General features: G+C 43.6%; 1 protein-coding gene across 2 annotated transcripts in view; it reads right to left on the reverse strand.

Moving 5' to 3' along the window:
- Positions 1-11,383: 11,383 nt before the first annotated feature.
- COL4A4 (collagen type IV alpha 4 chain) overlaps positions 11,384-13,378 on the reverse strand; it is a 99,624-nt gene continuing 97,629 nt past the window's right edge. For both annotated transcript variants that reach the window (XM_053306702.1, XM_053306701.1), the window contains exon 47: positions 11,384-12,317. In XM_053306702.1, the coding sequence (XP_053162677.1) occupies positions 12,054-12,317 (264 nt within the window). In that variant the 3' untranslated portion in view covers positions 11,384-12,053. The remainder of the gene's footprint in view (positions 12,318-13,378) is intronic.

Genomic DNA, 13,378 nt, shown 5'->3' on the forward strand with positions numbered 1-13,378 from the left:
GAAACATCTGATTACAGGTACAATATAATGTCTGAATGTGCTATGTACATTTAATACTGTCTAGGTTCAGGTTTCTGTTCAGAGAACGTAAGGGAAAAGATATTAAACAAAAGGAATTTATTTTTTCAGTGCCCCAAAACCAAAAGCCAGACCAAATTTACATGTTCACTTGTGGATTTTTACTGTCTGTATGGCAGTACCCACGCCACAGAGAGGTGAGGTGTGGCATTGGATATCAGTTTTTAAAAACTATCTGCTTATATCGGATTGAAAAGCAGTCAGAGGCCTGATTCCTATGGGTGGAGCCAGGCATGAATGGACAAGGTCACCCAAGAACATAAGAACAGCCCTGCTGGATCAGGCCCAAGACCCATCTAGTCCAGCATCCCGTTTTGCACAGTGGCCCACCAGATGCCGCTGGAAGCCAGAGGCAGGAGTTGAGGGCATGCCCTCTCTCCTGCTGTTACTCCACCGCAACTGGTACCCAGAGGCACCCCGCCCCCGAGGCTGGAGGTGGCCTACAGCCCTCCGACTAGTAGCCATCAATAGATCTCCATGAAGTTATCCAAACCCCTCTTAAAGCCGTCCAGGTGGTTGGCTGTCACCACAGTGTGTCTGAAAGGAAGTGATGATGCCAGATCATATCACCTGCAGCCTAATACCCTTCCAACAAGGGTTTTGTCCTTTGACTCAGCAATAAGAGCTGAATTGAGGATATTTGAAGCTCTTTGAGGCTTGCACATTTCAGATGGGCAGGTGGGCAAATCAGGTAAAGCTGAGCCAAGCAACTCCAGTTGTCCACTCTCACCAAGAATTGTATTCAGTAAATTCCAGTCTTGCCTCTCTTCCTACTTAGGGCTTGAACACATCCTGCCAGAAATAGGGAAAGCTAATTCTTGACAACTTGATCAAGATGATACACAGCATTCCGTATCACCGGGGATCATGGCATCTTGAATTAATGCTCTTCTGAAAGTCACCACAGTGCTTGCCCACAGAGCACAAAAGCATCTGTTGTTTAGACTCTGATCCCTTAAGAATTGCTTTATCAGTCCAAACCAAAATCCAGTTAAACTGAAGTACTAGGCTTTAAACCAATTTAGCCCTATTGACTTCAGCCAGTTTATATTTTAGTAGTTAAGCTTAACTCAGCTCTGGATTTGGCTGCCTGTAATCTCAAACTGGCAATAAGATTGTTGCAGCTGCCATATGAGATCTACTGCAATAACATTCCAGACAAATTCTAGGGGTTAGTAAAATTTCATTAGATGTTCAAGTCACAAAAGGTCCATATGAATAGGAAGTGAAAATAATTCACATTATTATTGGTAAGGAAGCCCTATCAGAAGAACATGATGCATATGACTGTGTAAACTCACTCTGAACTTGTTCATGCACTTGTAAATTGTTCCATGCAAAGCAACCTAAGCAGCCCCAGGGTATGCAACTACATGAAGAAAGTAAGACATTTACAGTAAAGCCTGCCACCTCCTGGCAGCAGTTTGCATGAGGATTGCAGCACATTTTTAAACAGCTTATGTCCACACCATTTGCATCTGTGTGGATGTGCTGTGTCATACCTATAAGAATACTATTTATTAAATTGTGTACAGAATTAAGGCAGTGCTTCTGAGGAAACTGTTGGAAAATGCACTTAAGCTATTGGCAAGAAAAATTTGTGTTCTCATATACTCATCTTCAGGGCATAGTCTGTATTCAATGCCAAACTGACATTGTTAAAAAGTCACTGGCTGACATACAGGGTAAGGAAGGATGCATTGGGGCAGTGCAGGAACAACCTAGCAGAACTTCCCAACTAACCGCACCAGTGACATGAGGAAGTGGCTTGCTTTTTTTTTTTTTACATCCTCTGCTTCCTCAGGAAGACACTCTGTGCCATCTGAAAATATATCCCTGAGGCTACAATAGAATCGGCCCTTTTCACAGCTGCTGAACATTGTGTGGACCCTTTCAGCAAGCTGTCCACCCTGACCCTTCCTCCTGGTAGCACCATCTCATCCACACATTGAGACCCCAACTCTGCCTGTCTTGCTGGCCCTGCACATGGAATTGGTAACATTTCTGAGAATGCTATCTTGGGAGTCCTGGACTTCAAAATTAGGAGCCTAAGTTTTGCTTCCAGGATCTCCCAATTACATTTCCCAGCATCGATGGTGCCGAAACGCACCACAACAGCTGACCTCCCCAGCACTACCTAAAAGCCTGTCTAGATGTTGCATTTGCACCAGGCAGGCAAGTCATGCTTTGTGGCTTTTCAGTTTTAGTTTCTCTTTTGCCTGGAGAGAGACAGTGGAAGGAGCCAGTTAGGGCTGAGGTAAGTCACACCTGGTGGGAGGGGCCACTTTCCTGTTGAGACTGTTTGTCTCAGTTTGAAGCTATGTAAGAGGCAGCAGCAAGAGAAATTAGCAATCACAACTTAGTGGACAGGAATTGGCCAATGGGTACAGAGGTGTATTTACAGAAAATAGTGTCTAGGGTAAGTACTGAAATTGCGCCCCTGTCCAAACATCTGATACCCATCTTTCAGATAACAGTATTGCAGTCTATAGGAGTAAAATCAAAAGCTACTAAGAATAAGGATGTGGTTGCTGTTTCCCCTCTCTGTCACAGTAAAGGTAAAGTGTGCTGTCAAGTCGGTGTCGACTCCTGGCGACTACAGTAAGGTGGGATAGGTAAGTATTACCACTACTGCAAGAGTGAGGCAGACTCGGTTTTATGGTCAAGAAATGGTTAAAGAAAGTCTGCATAACCCAAGCTGCTCTAATTACAATTTGCTGGCAGCATGATAAACTCCTGTCCAATTGTTCATATGTAGACAGGAGGCCCCCTTGCTATCTGTAGATAACAAACTGCTGGTCAGCACTCGCTGAAGGCCACAACTATAGGGAGTGAAATAGTTGTAGAAAGATGTAGAGGGAAAGGTGGGGGGAATGCTTAATTATAGTATAGTAGGGAAATTGTTAAGATGACGATTAAGTGATGCTTACCAATGAGAATTGTACCTATATGTAAATTGTTATGTGTATAAAAGGCGAGGCCACAGTGTAATCAGGGTCTCAGCCTTTGGAAATTATTCCGCTGAGGCCATTTGCCGGCAAATAAATAAATCTGCTTTCTCTCACCTTTGGTGTCAATCTCTGTCTCAGGACCCGGGGAATTTCTGCTCCAAGAGTATACTTATACATCTGGACTGGTGCTTTCCCTGCACTAAAATTTGAAGCATGCTTACAGTTGCAGCTGGTGTCCCACATGCTGAATTTTCTACCTTTTCTGCTCTCCACGGACAATACCATTGCCTCCTAAAACTTGTGATTTTGTTGTAGAACTGTTAAGTTATACAAATTTATTAAGTCATTGGCTATCCAGTATTAACAAACAATAGTACCCAATATGTGTTTGTTTTTTGGTTTATATACTACCTTTCATTAAACAATCCCAAGCAGTGTTCTCTCTTATTTTTTCATGTGTGCACCGAATGAGTTTTGTTCGGGGAGGCAATATCAAGGCAGGGTGAGCCTTGTTCAGAGTGGGGCTTTCCTGATTCAACTTGAGTGGGATCTAAAATTGAGCAGATATCAAAAACTTGCGAGCACACACAAAGGCACACACCTTAGAGGGAACACTGATCCCAAACATATTTAAATAAACACAGTATAGATCTAATTAAAATTCAAAAAACATACACAATAAACCACCACACAATGAAGTAGGAGCAAAAAAGGAGTTCAACAATCCTAAATAAAAGCCTGAATACAAAGCCACTTTTTACCTGCCTGCTGAAAGCTCTGATGGCAAAGCAAGAGCGGAAGTCTACTGAGAGAGCATTCCAGCAATTCATGGAAACAAGGCAACACACTTCCTTGAGCAAAGTAAATCATGTGCAACTTTGGAATTAAAGGACGATGGGTCTCAGAGCTCTGAAATAGGAACAATAGGCTATTTAGGAAGAAATGCCACACCAAGAGAACAAATAGAAAGCATCTGAGGGGCAATAACAACAATGTTGACATGGCAATGGACATGAATGACCCGTCTCCAGTTTAAAAGCTTCAGAGAAATGCTGAGGGTCGGAGACAGAGTTGAGGGTCCAGCTATCAGCAAAGGAAAAGATGGCCTCTCCCCACACCCCCGCTTCTGCAGTCGGAGGGAAACGTTAAAGGCAACAAAATAAATGATCTCCTAGAACTCAAAGTCCCAGCTTGCCTTGCAAATGGGCATGCGCAGTCTGAGCCAATGAGGAAAGGTGTGAGCATATGCTTAACTTTGCTCAAGAAAGTGTGTTTATTATCCAAACTCTAATGGTTTATGAGCTGAAGCACTGTAAGGAAGTCAATACCAATAAAGATAATAAAAAGGAGTCTTCTTCCATAGTTACATTATAAACTGATTTTCAGAACAGCTTATTGTAAAGTGAGAGAGAAGGAGAGGCAGCTGTTTACCCGCCAGGGCCGCCAGGCAGGGCATGGGGGATATGGCGTGGTGGGGTGACATCTGCTGAGGCAGCACAATTGTGCAGACCCAAGAAAGGTGTTGCGGCATGGCACAGCACCTGGGAGAAGTCCTCGGGGAGGCTTGCAGCTCCTGGTCGGTCAGGGAAAACAAGAAGGAGGAAGGGCAGGGGTGTAGAAACACCCCCCCCCCAGTTCTTGGGCAGTCCCCTCAGCAGGAGGGGAACACTTCTGGAGGAAGGAGATGAGGGTGGAGAGCCGGGTTTGCCCCCAACAGCAGCCAGCGCTGCACCACAGTCATTTTTGAATTGAGCCCAGACCTCAAAGCCCCCCCCCCACACACACACACACAAATTAAGCACTACGTGGGACAGACTCAAGAGGATTCCCAGGGCCCCCAGGGGCTGTGGGGGCCGTGGACTTCGGCCCCAAAGGCCAGGGCTAAGAGCATGTCTGGCGGCAGCAGCTGCAGCCCGTGACAAGCACGCAGAGCATTCCGGGGTGAAGCGAGTCAAGCGGCAGCGGCGCTCCCCACCTGGTTCAGGGTGAACAGCTGGCCCAACCGGGCCAGCTCCAGGGTGCCATAGTACACTTGCAGGGGCTGCGCCAGCTTCTCATCAGCCTCGCAGAGGCTCAGCGACGGCCTGTCCCACGCACTCAGAGTCAGCATCTTCCTGCTCAGGGCAGCAGCAGCAGTGAGCACGGACTGCTGGCAGCAAGTGTGGCGGGCAACAGGAGGGGGCTGTTGTCAAGGCCTGGCCATGGCTCTGAGTCTGGCAGTGCGGTGCGGTGCGGTGGTGAGCAGCGGTGCGGGGTGCCCGGAGGCAGTGGTGACTGTGAGCAGCACCGTTGGCGCAGGGCCAACGCACACACACACACCATGACTTGTGGTATTTCTAACACGTGGGTTCTTGAGGGCACGAACAGCAACTGAACTCACAAGAATGTAAGAATGTGATTAAGTGCCGTCAAGTCAGTGTCGACTCTTAGCAACCACATGATCTGAACCAGGATGATCTGTCTTCAACTTGGCCTTTAAAGTCTCTCAGTGGTGCATTCATTGCTGTCATAATCGACTCCATCCACCTTGCTAGTGGTCGTCCTCTTCTGCTCTTTCCTTCAACTTTCCCCAGCATTATGGACTTCTCAAGGGAGCTTGGTTTTTGCATAAATGTGTCCGAAGTATGATAGTTTGAGCCTGGTCATTCATGCCTTGAGTGAAAATTCTGGATTGATTTGCTCTATGATCTATTTGTTTGTTTTCCTGGCTGTCCATCAAAAGTCTTCTCCAGCACCAAAGTACAAAAGCAATACTTTTTCTGTCTTGCTTCTTCAAAGTCCAGCTTTCACATCCATAGAGCGTCATGGGAAAAACCATTGTCCGAACAATTCAAATCTTTGTAGGTATAGACACATCATGGCATCTAAATATCCTTTTCAAGGCCTTCATTGCAACCCTACCAAGTGCTAGTCTGCGGCATGTTTCTTGACTGCTGGATCCTTTACTGTTGATGGTTGATCCTAAAAGGCAGAAGCTAGCCACCACTTCAGTGTCATCGTTATCAATTCTGAGGCTGGTTGCTGTACCCGTTGTCATTAGTTTAGTCTTCTTTACATTTAGTTGTGGTCCCATTTTTTCAAGGTGCTCCTTGACTTTCATTACTAGAGCTTGCAGATCATTGGCATTCTCAGCTATCAGAGTATTGTCATCAGCATAGTGCAAGTTATTGATGTTTCTTCCTCCAGCTTTAAAACAACACTCTTTTTCCAATCCAGCTTCTCTCAGTATATATTCATCATATAAGTTGCATAAATAAGGAGAAAGTATACAGCTTTGTCTTATTCCTTTGCTGATCTGGAACCAGTCTGTTTCACCATGTTCTGTCTGGACTGTGGCTTCCTGTACTGTGCATAGGTTTCTCATGAGAACAATGAGATGTTCTGGGACACCCATTTTCCTAAGGTTATTCTACAACTTGACATGGTTGACACAATCGAAGGCTTTTCTGTAGTCAATAAAGTGCAATTGATGACTTTTTGGTATTCTTTGGCTTTCTCAGTTATCCAGCGTGCATCAGCAATGATGTCTCTTGTTCCTTAGCCTTTTCTGAAACCAGCTTGAATATCCAACATTTCCCTTTCCACGTAGGGCTCTAATCTGTGTCAGATGATCCTGAACATTATTTTGCTAGCATGTGAAATTAAGGATATTGTGCGATGATTTGCGCAATCTTTGGTATGGGTATGTAGACTGACCTCTTCCAATCTGTTAGCCACTGTGTCGTTCTCCAGATTTGCTGGCATAGTTTGGTTAGAGCCTTGACTGATTCTTCTTCTGTTGCCTGCCATATTTCTGTAGTAAGAATGTTAAAAAGGTATATTTATGCAAATATACATTAGCAGAAACATTTCAACACACAACTTAACATATTTGCATCCCACCTATTTCTTTCCCGACTCCCCCCTCTGCCTCTAAAGCAGAGGTAACACCCGGCACAAGTCACAGTCCAGCTTGGCCACCTGGCACAGTGCGAGCCAGGAGCATGGCACAGTGGCCATACCACCCAGGACATGCTAAAGAGGATTTGGGGACCCCCAGAGGATATGGAGGCCCTTGAATATTGGTGAATAAAATTTTGGTGCCCGGACCTGAAGGGCTTTAGAGAACCCCACTCCCCTGCCCTGCCATTAGTTAAAAAAAAAAAGTTTGCTGCGGCACTGAAAACGTCAATAATTCTAACCTCCATGTGTGCTGCATGTGGGGGTGAGCTGAGCAGACCTCCCCCCCAACCCATGGTGGTGGCGGGTGGAGCAGGAGCGGCCACTGGGCCTGACTGTTTGGCCCAACGGCCCTTGAGAACTGCAAGGTGTTTCAGCATGCCTGCATAGTTGGAATAGAGTGTTGCAAGCCCCGACGTCACAGGCTTGCAACACTGCACAGTTACACTGGAGCGCCTTGCAATTCTCCATAGCCACTGGGCCCGAATGATCAGGCCCAGTGGCTGCTCCTGCTCCACCCACTGCCACCTGCTCAGTTCACCCCCACACCCTAGCCGTGCACATGGCAGCGAGAATTATTGAAGTTTTTGGTGGGGCAGCAGCAGGGTGAGCGTGTGGTGGGGTGGCAGCACGAGGCCCCCCCCCCCCCGATCTTGGAGGTCATGGATCGGGGCCCCAAGGTCTGGGAGTGAGAACACCTCTGTCTCCAATGAACCTTACTCTAGATGGCCAAATGTTCTGTAAATATTGAAGTTAACTGTTATCTCACATTCTTTCACAGGCATCATATGCTATGTTTTCAATCAACTAGGAAATAGAAGAGACACTCCTTAGAACAGTTTCTAATGAACCAACAGAGAACAAAGGGAAGTTAAGCAAAACAACCTTGGTTTCAGCTGTTCAGTGTCAGAGAAAAACATATCAAATCATTATGAATCCAAAAATACAAACTTAATAACTCAGGTCTACTAAAAGAAGAGAAGAACTTGTCAACTATCATTCCAAAAGTCCATAGAAAGCGACAGTGTACCAAGTTTGAGGAAATCAAGCTGGTGCTATCAAAATACAATCCATGTATATATCCATCAGTCTCTAGATTACTTGAGGATTGGTGGAAATGTGTAACAGAAAGAACCCAACCATCTCACCAGGGCGCTTTCCAGATTACATTCTGCAACGGGGTCACAGTGTATCTCTGAAGTGTGCTTCTGCACTTCTTGTGTTGTGACACTGCAATCCCTACGCTGACAGCAGGGTTCAGTTCATATTTCCAAGCCTTGTTCAAATTTAATCACTGCCATATAGTTCTAACATGTATATCCGGCATAGAAAAGTTGCGGTTTGTTCAGGTTGTTAGTTTTCGTGAGACTGCTCCCCCTGCTGGGCGCTTTGCTATTTACTTTTTGAATGCGATTTGCCTGAACGGAAGCATTTTGCTGCTGTTGAGCGGCTAATCTGGAAAGCGCCCCTGAATGCATCCACTATTGATTAGCTGTTGCTATCAACCTTAGAACAGAAAACCTAGGGTAGTCTCAGTGATGACTATTTGTCCTGACTGATCAGTTCAGTTCTAAAATTAACTGTGTTTCATCAGTTGACACTAAACGAACCAATGCCAACTAAAAGCAAGTCATAAACTTTTGCTTTACCTTCTGCACTAGCTGTAGTTGCTCATAACCAAGCATGCCATCTCATTGTAATTGCAGTATCTATTCCCCTGAAGAAGCAGCCATTGTATGCCTTGCTGCATCTGGTGTTCTGACAAAAAGGGGAAAAAAGGGTGGCGGGGGGGTGGGGACACGACTCCTCTGCAGAATACCCATGCTGTTTGGGGTTATCATCTGACAAACATGAAATCTTCTCCCACAGGAAACATCAGTATTTTTTCCTATCTCATCCTGATCATTGGGAAATTTCAGGGATAAGGCTGCAGAAGAAGAAAACATTCCATGCTAGACCATCCATTCTGTAACTCATACTGTCATTAGGTGAATGGTGATAAAAATAAAAAGATAAATAAAAATGATTTGAAATATTCTTACCCTGCCTTTCAGTTTAACATTTCTAAGATTTGATTTAATTCAAGTTGTTTCTTTGATGTCCTTGAGAAGTCTACACAATTGTAAAGATTAGATATTGATGACTAATTTAAACAGGTTTTCTAGTCTCTGAATAGCTGCTGGAATGGATGTTCACAACCTTGGGAATGGCGGTACAGCATCACCCTTATGCAGACCAAGTCTCAAAAGCATCTTTCTCTGTGGAAGTAGACTACTAAAATACTTGAACTCCCACTGTTTCAGTCATTTGTAGCCACTGTTAAAATGTAAAAAAGTAATCCTCTAGTCTAAAAACAAATGGGATCTCTGCTCATTTGCCATACTGCCAAAATTTTACCGTTACCAACATCAAGGTAATGAGGTTTCACCAAAATCAAAAGTCACTTCATCTTTTGACTGATGATAGACACATAAATATTATGTCCACTCCTGAGACTAATTACAGCAGTAAATTGTCTCCTTAGGGTTGTTTAAAAAAAAAACCCAATAAATAAAATAAAATCCTTTGCTTTCTAGAGTTACATCTAAACTTCAAGATCTTCTCAGATTCTGATTATTAGATATGTTTATTTTGCTGACATTTTTTCTACTTACCACCACTCCCGCTTAGGCTTCTCCTAAAATCTTGTGAATTTTGTCAAGCACCTGGGTGACTTGTGCTTAACAGCTTGAAGACTAGGTATCATTGGGCAAGGAACATAGGGGCTCCATCTAGGTACACAGAGACAGTATGATGGAGTGATGACAACTCTTGATGCCAAGGTTGCCAAGGGCATCTGAAATAGCCTCCGTCATCGTTTGGCTACTCCAAATCACTGAAATCAGATGACTCACTACATTGTGAATCTTTCTCTGATGGCTTAATTTCCTTTGACATTAAACAATTCTACATTAATTTGTAGAATACACTGGTGACCACTCACTCATTTACTGCATGACTGCTGGTGAACCTAGGCCACATTTATCTCTTCCTTGATTTTTTGCCTGTCTTTGGATCTACTTGCTGAACCTTTTGGGATTCACTCTGTTTTGTAACTATGCTTTCTTAGCCTTGGTCTAGTTAAATGCTCTAGCGTTTAGGCTGAGCTGACAGATCTGCTCCCCTTTCCACAAGCTCTTTGTCTGGTTATATAGGGCAGCTTCAGACAACACATAAAAAGCCAAACCTGAATTCGATGGTGAGCTGGACTTCCAGTGGAGGGTGGGTGGGTGGCGGAATAAGCTGATAATGGTCATGTTGTGCAAATCCACCAATGTTAGCTTCTTCCTCCCGAAAGAATGGAGATGTCATCTCTGTTCTGGAGCTGACATCTCGACCTAATTTCAACTCCTGGTTACAGATGTCAGCTTCCAAATTCTGACCATAAGGTGGGCAGAAGAAACTGACACTGGCAGTTTTATGCAAAATACAACCAGTGTGGGCTTGGCCCTTGTATGACTGTAAATCGGGCTTGCACAGGGGGCCCTGCCTTCGGTGATGGAACTGACATTTGCTGTTACATGTGAACCCACCCATACTATTTTTAAACTTCATGTTTCTATCTCTGAGAGGACATTTGGGTATGCCAGTGGCCGTAACTGTTTGATTCACATTGCTCATTTCAGCTGCTAGCAGAGTTTTGCTCAAATTATGGCCTAAAGCAGGGATTCTCAACGTGTGGGTCCCCAGATGTAATTGGACTTCAACTCCCATAATTCCCAACCAAAGGCCACTGGGGCTGGGGATTATGGGAGTTGAAGTCCAATAACATCTGGGGACCCACACGTTGAGAAACCCTGGCCTAAAGCCTCTTTTGGACTCTAACCTGTTTACAAGCTGAGCAAGACTAAGGCTGACGGCTTTCTCCTAAACATGTCAGTCACTGAATACTAGGCATTATACTCCCCGCATTTCTTGAAGCTGGTATACTTTGCCATCCATTGGTACTATTGTGATATCTATTGAAAATGTGTAAACAAGATAACTCTTGTCTCAGTTTGTAACTAGTATCATAGGAAACATTCTCTACAGAGATTTATTTCTCCTGCTAACTGGGCAAAAAGTCATCTTTCAAAGTAGTGATTCTCTTTAGATTTAGCAGGAGAGAGCAATTGTCCCTATTCAACCCCTGCACAGCATCCCTCCAGTGGATGCGTTTCTTTTTAGATTGTGAGCCCTTTGGGGATAAGGAACCATCTTCTTCTTATTCCTTTTCTATGCATACCACTTTGAGAACTTTTTCCACTGAAAAACAGTATAACAATTTCCATACTAAACAACTAAATGTTAACTAAGGAGGAAAAATGGTAAAAGTGAAAAATGGGGGGGGGGCGGAATGGTGTGTGCTTTCTTTGCTTCTACTGACAGAAACTCAGTACTATTTATTTATTTATTATTTACATTTATGTATGGTCCTTGATTCTGGAACTCTAGGGCAAAGGAAATAATAATAAACAATACACTAATTAAAACAATCATTAAAACATACTTAAAAATACAACTAAAAACCAACATACACTTCTACAGAACCAACTAAAAGCAGTTGGCTGGGATAATAACCAAGAAGGTCCTGTTCCATGTGCTTGAGAAATGAACTTCAGCAGGCATTGGCACAAGCAGCAAAGCCCTCCTGGCCAAACTAGTCAAATGGGTAGACCTACCATGGAGCAGGTGGTCCTTAGGCTACCTGGGGTCCAAGCCATTGAGAGTAAAAAATAACAAGGTGTTAGAAGTCATGGCCCCTTCTATCCAATCAGTCATTGCAATTATACTGAAAGGTAAACTTTCCAGTTTTCAGTTAGCATAAACAAAATACCCACAAATGTGGCTACACAAAAGAGTTGAAGCAAAGCAGACATGAAGAACCACAGTTCCCATGATTTGAAATGAATCTGGTATCAACAAACGTGTTGTGTAGATGTGGCCGAAATCTTGAACAGTGTTGCACATTTTCAAAGAACATCTTCAAATCAGCACCATTTACAATGTACAAAACTTACAGCTCCCATTGTTTTTTTATTTTTAGAAATATTAGAAACAAGTCTTTTAGCTATGTTTCATGCAGACCTGACACCTGCCTACATTTCGGCGTTGTTCTTGCCCATCTTTAAGAATCCCTGGGAGAGGGGCTGTTGCAAACTGCAGGTCTGGGTTCACAGTGGTTAGCCAGAAGCTGTATTCATTGGCAAAAAATTGACATGTTCCTCGCTGACCCTGGCACTCAATGAAAGGTGATGCTCTGAAGTCTTCAAGGCAGCTCCCAGTTGACATGAGGGACTGTCCACCTCCCTGGTCACCAGATCCAGTGTGCTGGAAGAAACAGGTATAAGATATCATAGATGCCATCCTATACATATTTTATTTGAAAGGAAGTCTAATTGAGTTCAGTAGGACTTACTACCAAGTACCCACAAGCTACACTTCTAACCACCATTTCTTAGATGCTAGTGAGCGTAATGCTACTTCCTTACAAGTGTATCTGTTTTGGATTGTAGTCCTGACAAATGGTTTGGGCATTACCACAAGTTAATATTGATGTCTACACTGAATTACCACTGCTCTGCCCACCTTGTACTTCTGATAAATATCTGACATGCTTTGGTTTGAGCTAGCATTGCTAGACATCTCACACACCTGCATTTCATCATGACAAGACTGACTGAAAGAGGCCAAATAACAAGAGTACCCATGTGTCAAATCTGGACAGGTGAAGCCTACCGAGAAGCACTCTTGGCTCTTCTGAGGTATGCAACCCCTTTTCTGAGCAGAAAGATGAGGATTAAAATGGTTTCTAATTTTGTTATAATTCCCCACTCTTCCAAAAAGAAAAGATCCAGATTTTGTTTTAAATTCTATCTTGGTACAAAATACTTTTAAAATGTGTTCTCATTTTGAACATCAAGATGATTGTTATTTATTTGCATGAATATGAAGAAGACATTCACTATTGTACAGGTAATGTACAGATCAATGGTCAGCTTTCTTGCAATGGGAAACTCTCACTAATTCCCACAAGGGCTTTATCCTCATAGCTCAGGTCTGGCAAAAAAAACAACTGGAATAAAATACATCTAGAAAACTGTATGATTTAGCCAAAAGCCTCCAAGGCCTTTCAAATTATTATCCAGCTTTGTCGTTACAGTCTCTCTTTCTTGTGGACAGCCATGTCCCTAATTAGTGCAGCCTCTGCAATGTCCATAGTGCAAACCAAAGAGTACTAATATTTGGGGGATTGTGTAATTTAATGTGCTTGTATTTTGACCGCTTCACAGGACTTCAGGCCAATATACACAGGATTTCCCCATGTTATTCTTACAACTCAGAGGTTAGTCTGGTAGAGAGTTATTCATTCAGGGGCCCCCAGAGAGTCT

The sequence above is a fragment of the Hemicordylus capensis genome, chromosome 3 (genome assembly GCF_027244095.1).
Source record: "Hemicordylus capensis ecotype Gifberg chromosome 3, rHemCap1.1.pri, whole genome shotgun sequence".
Lineage (NCBI taxonomy): Eukaryota > Metazoa > Chordata > Lepidosauria > Squamata > Cordylidae > Hemicordylus > Hemicordylus capensis.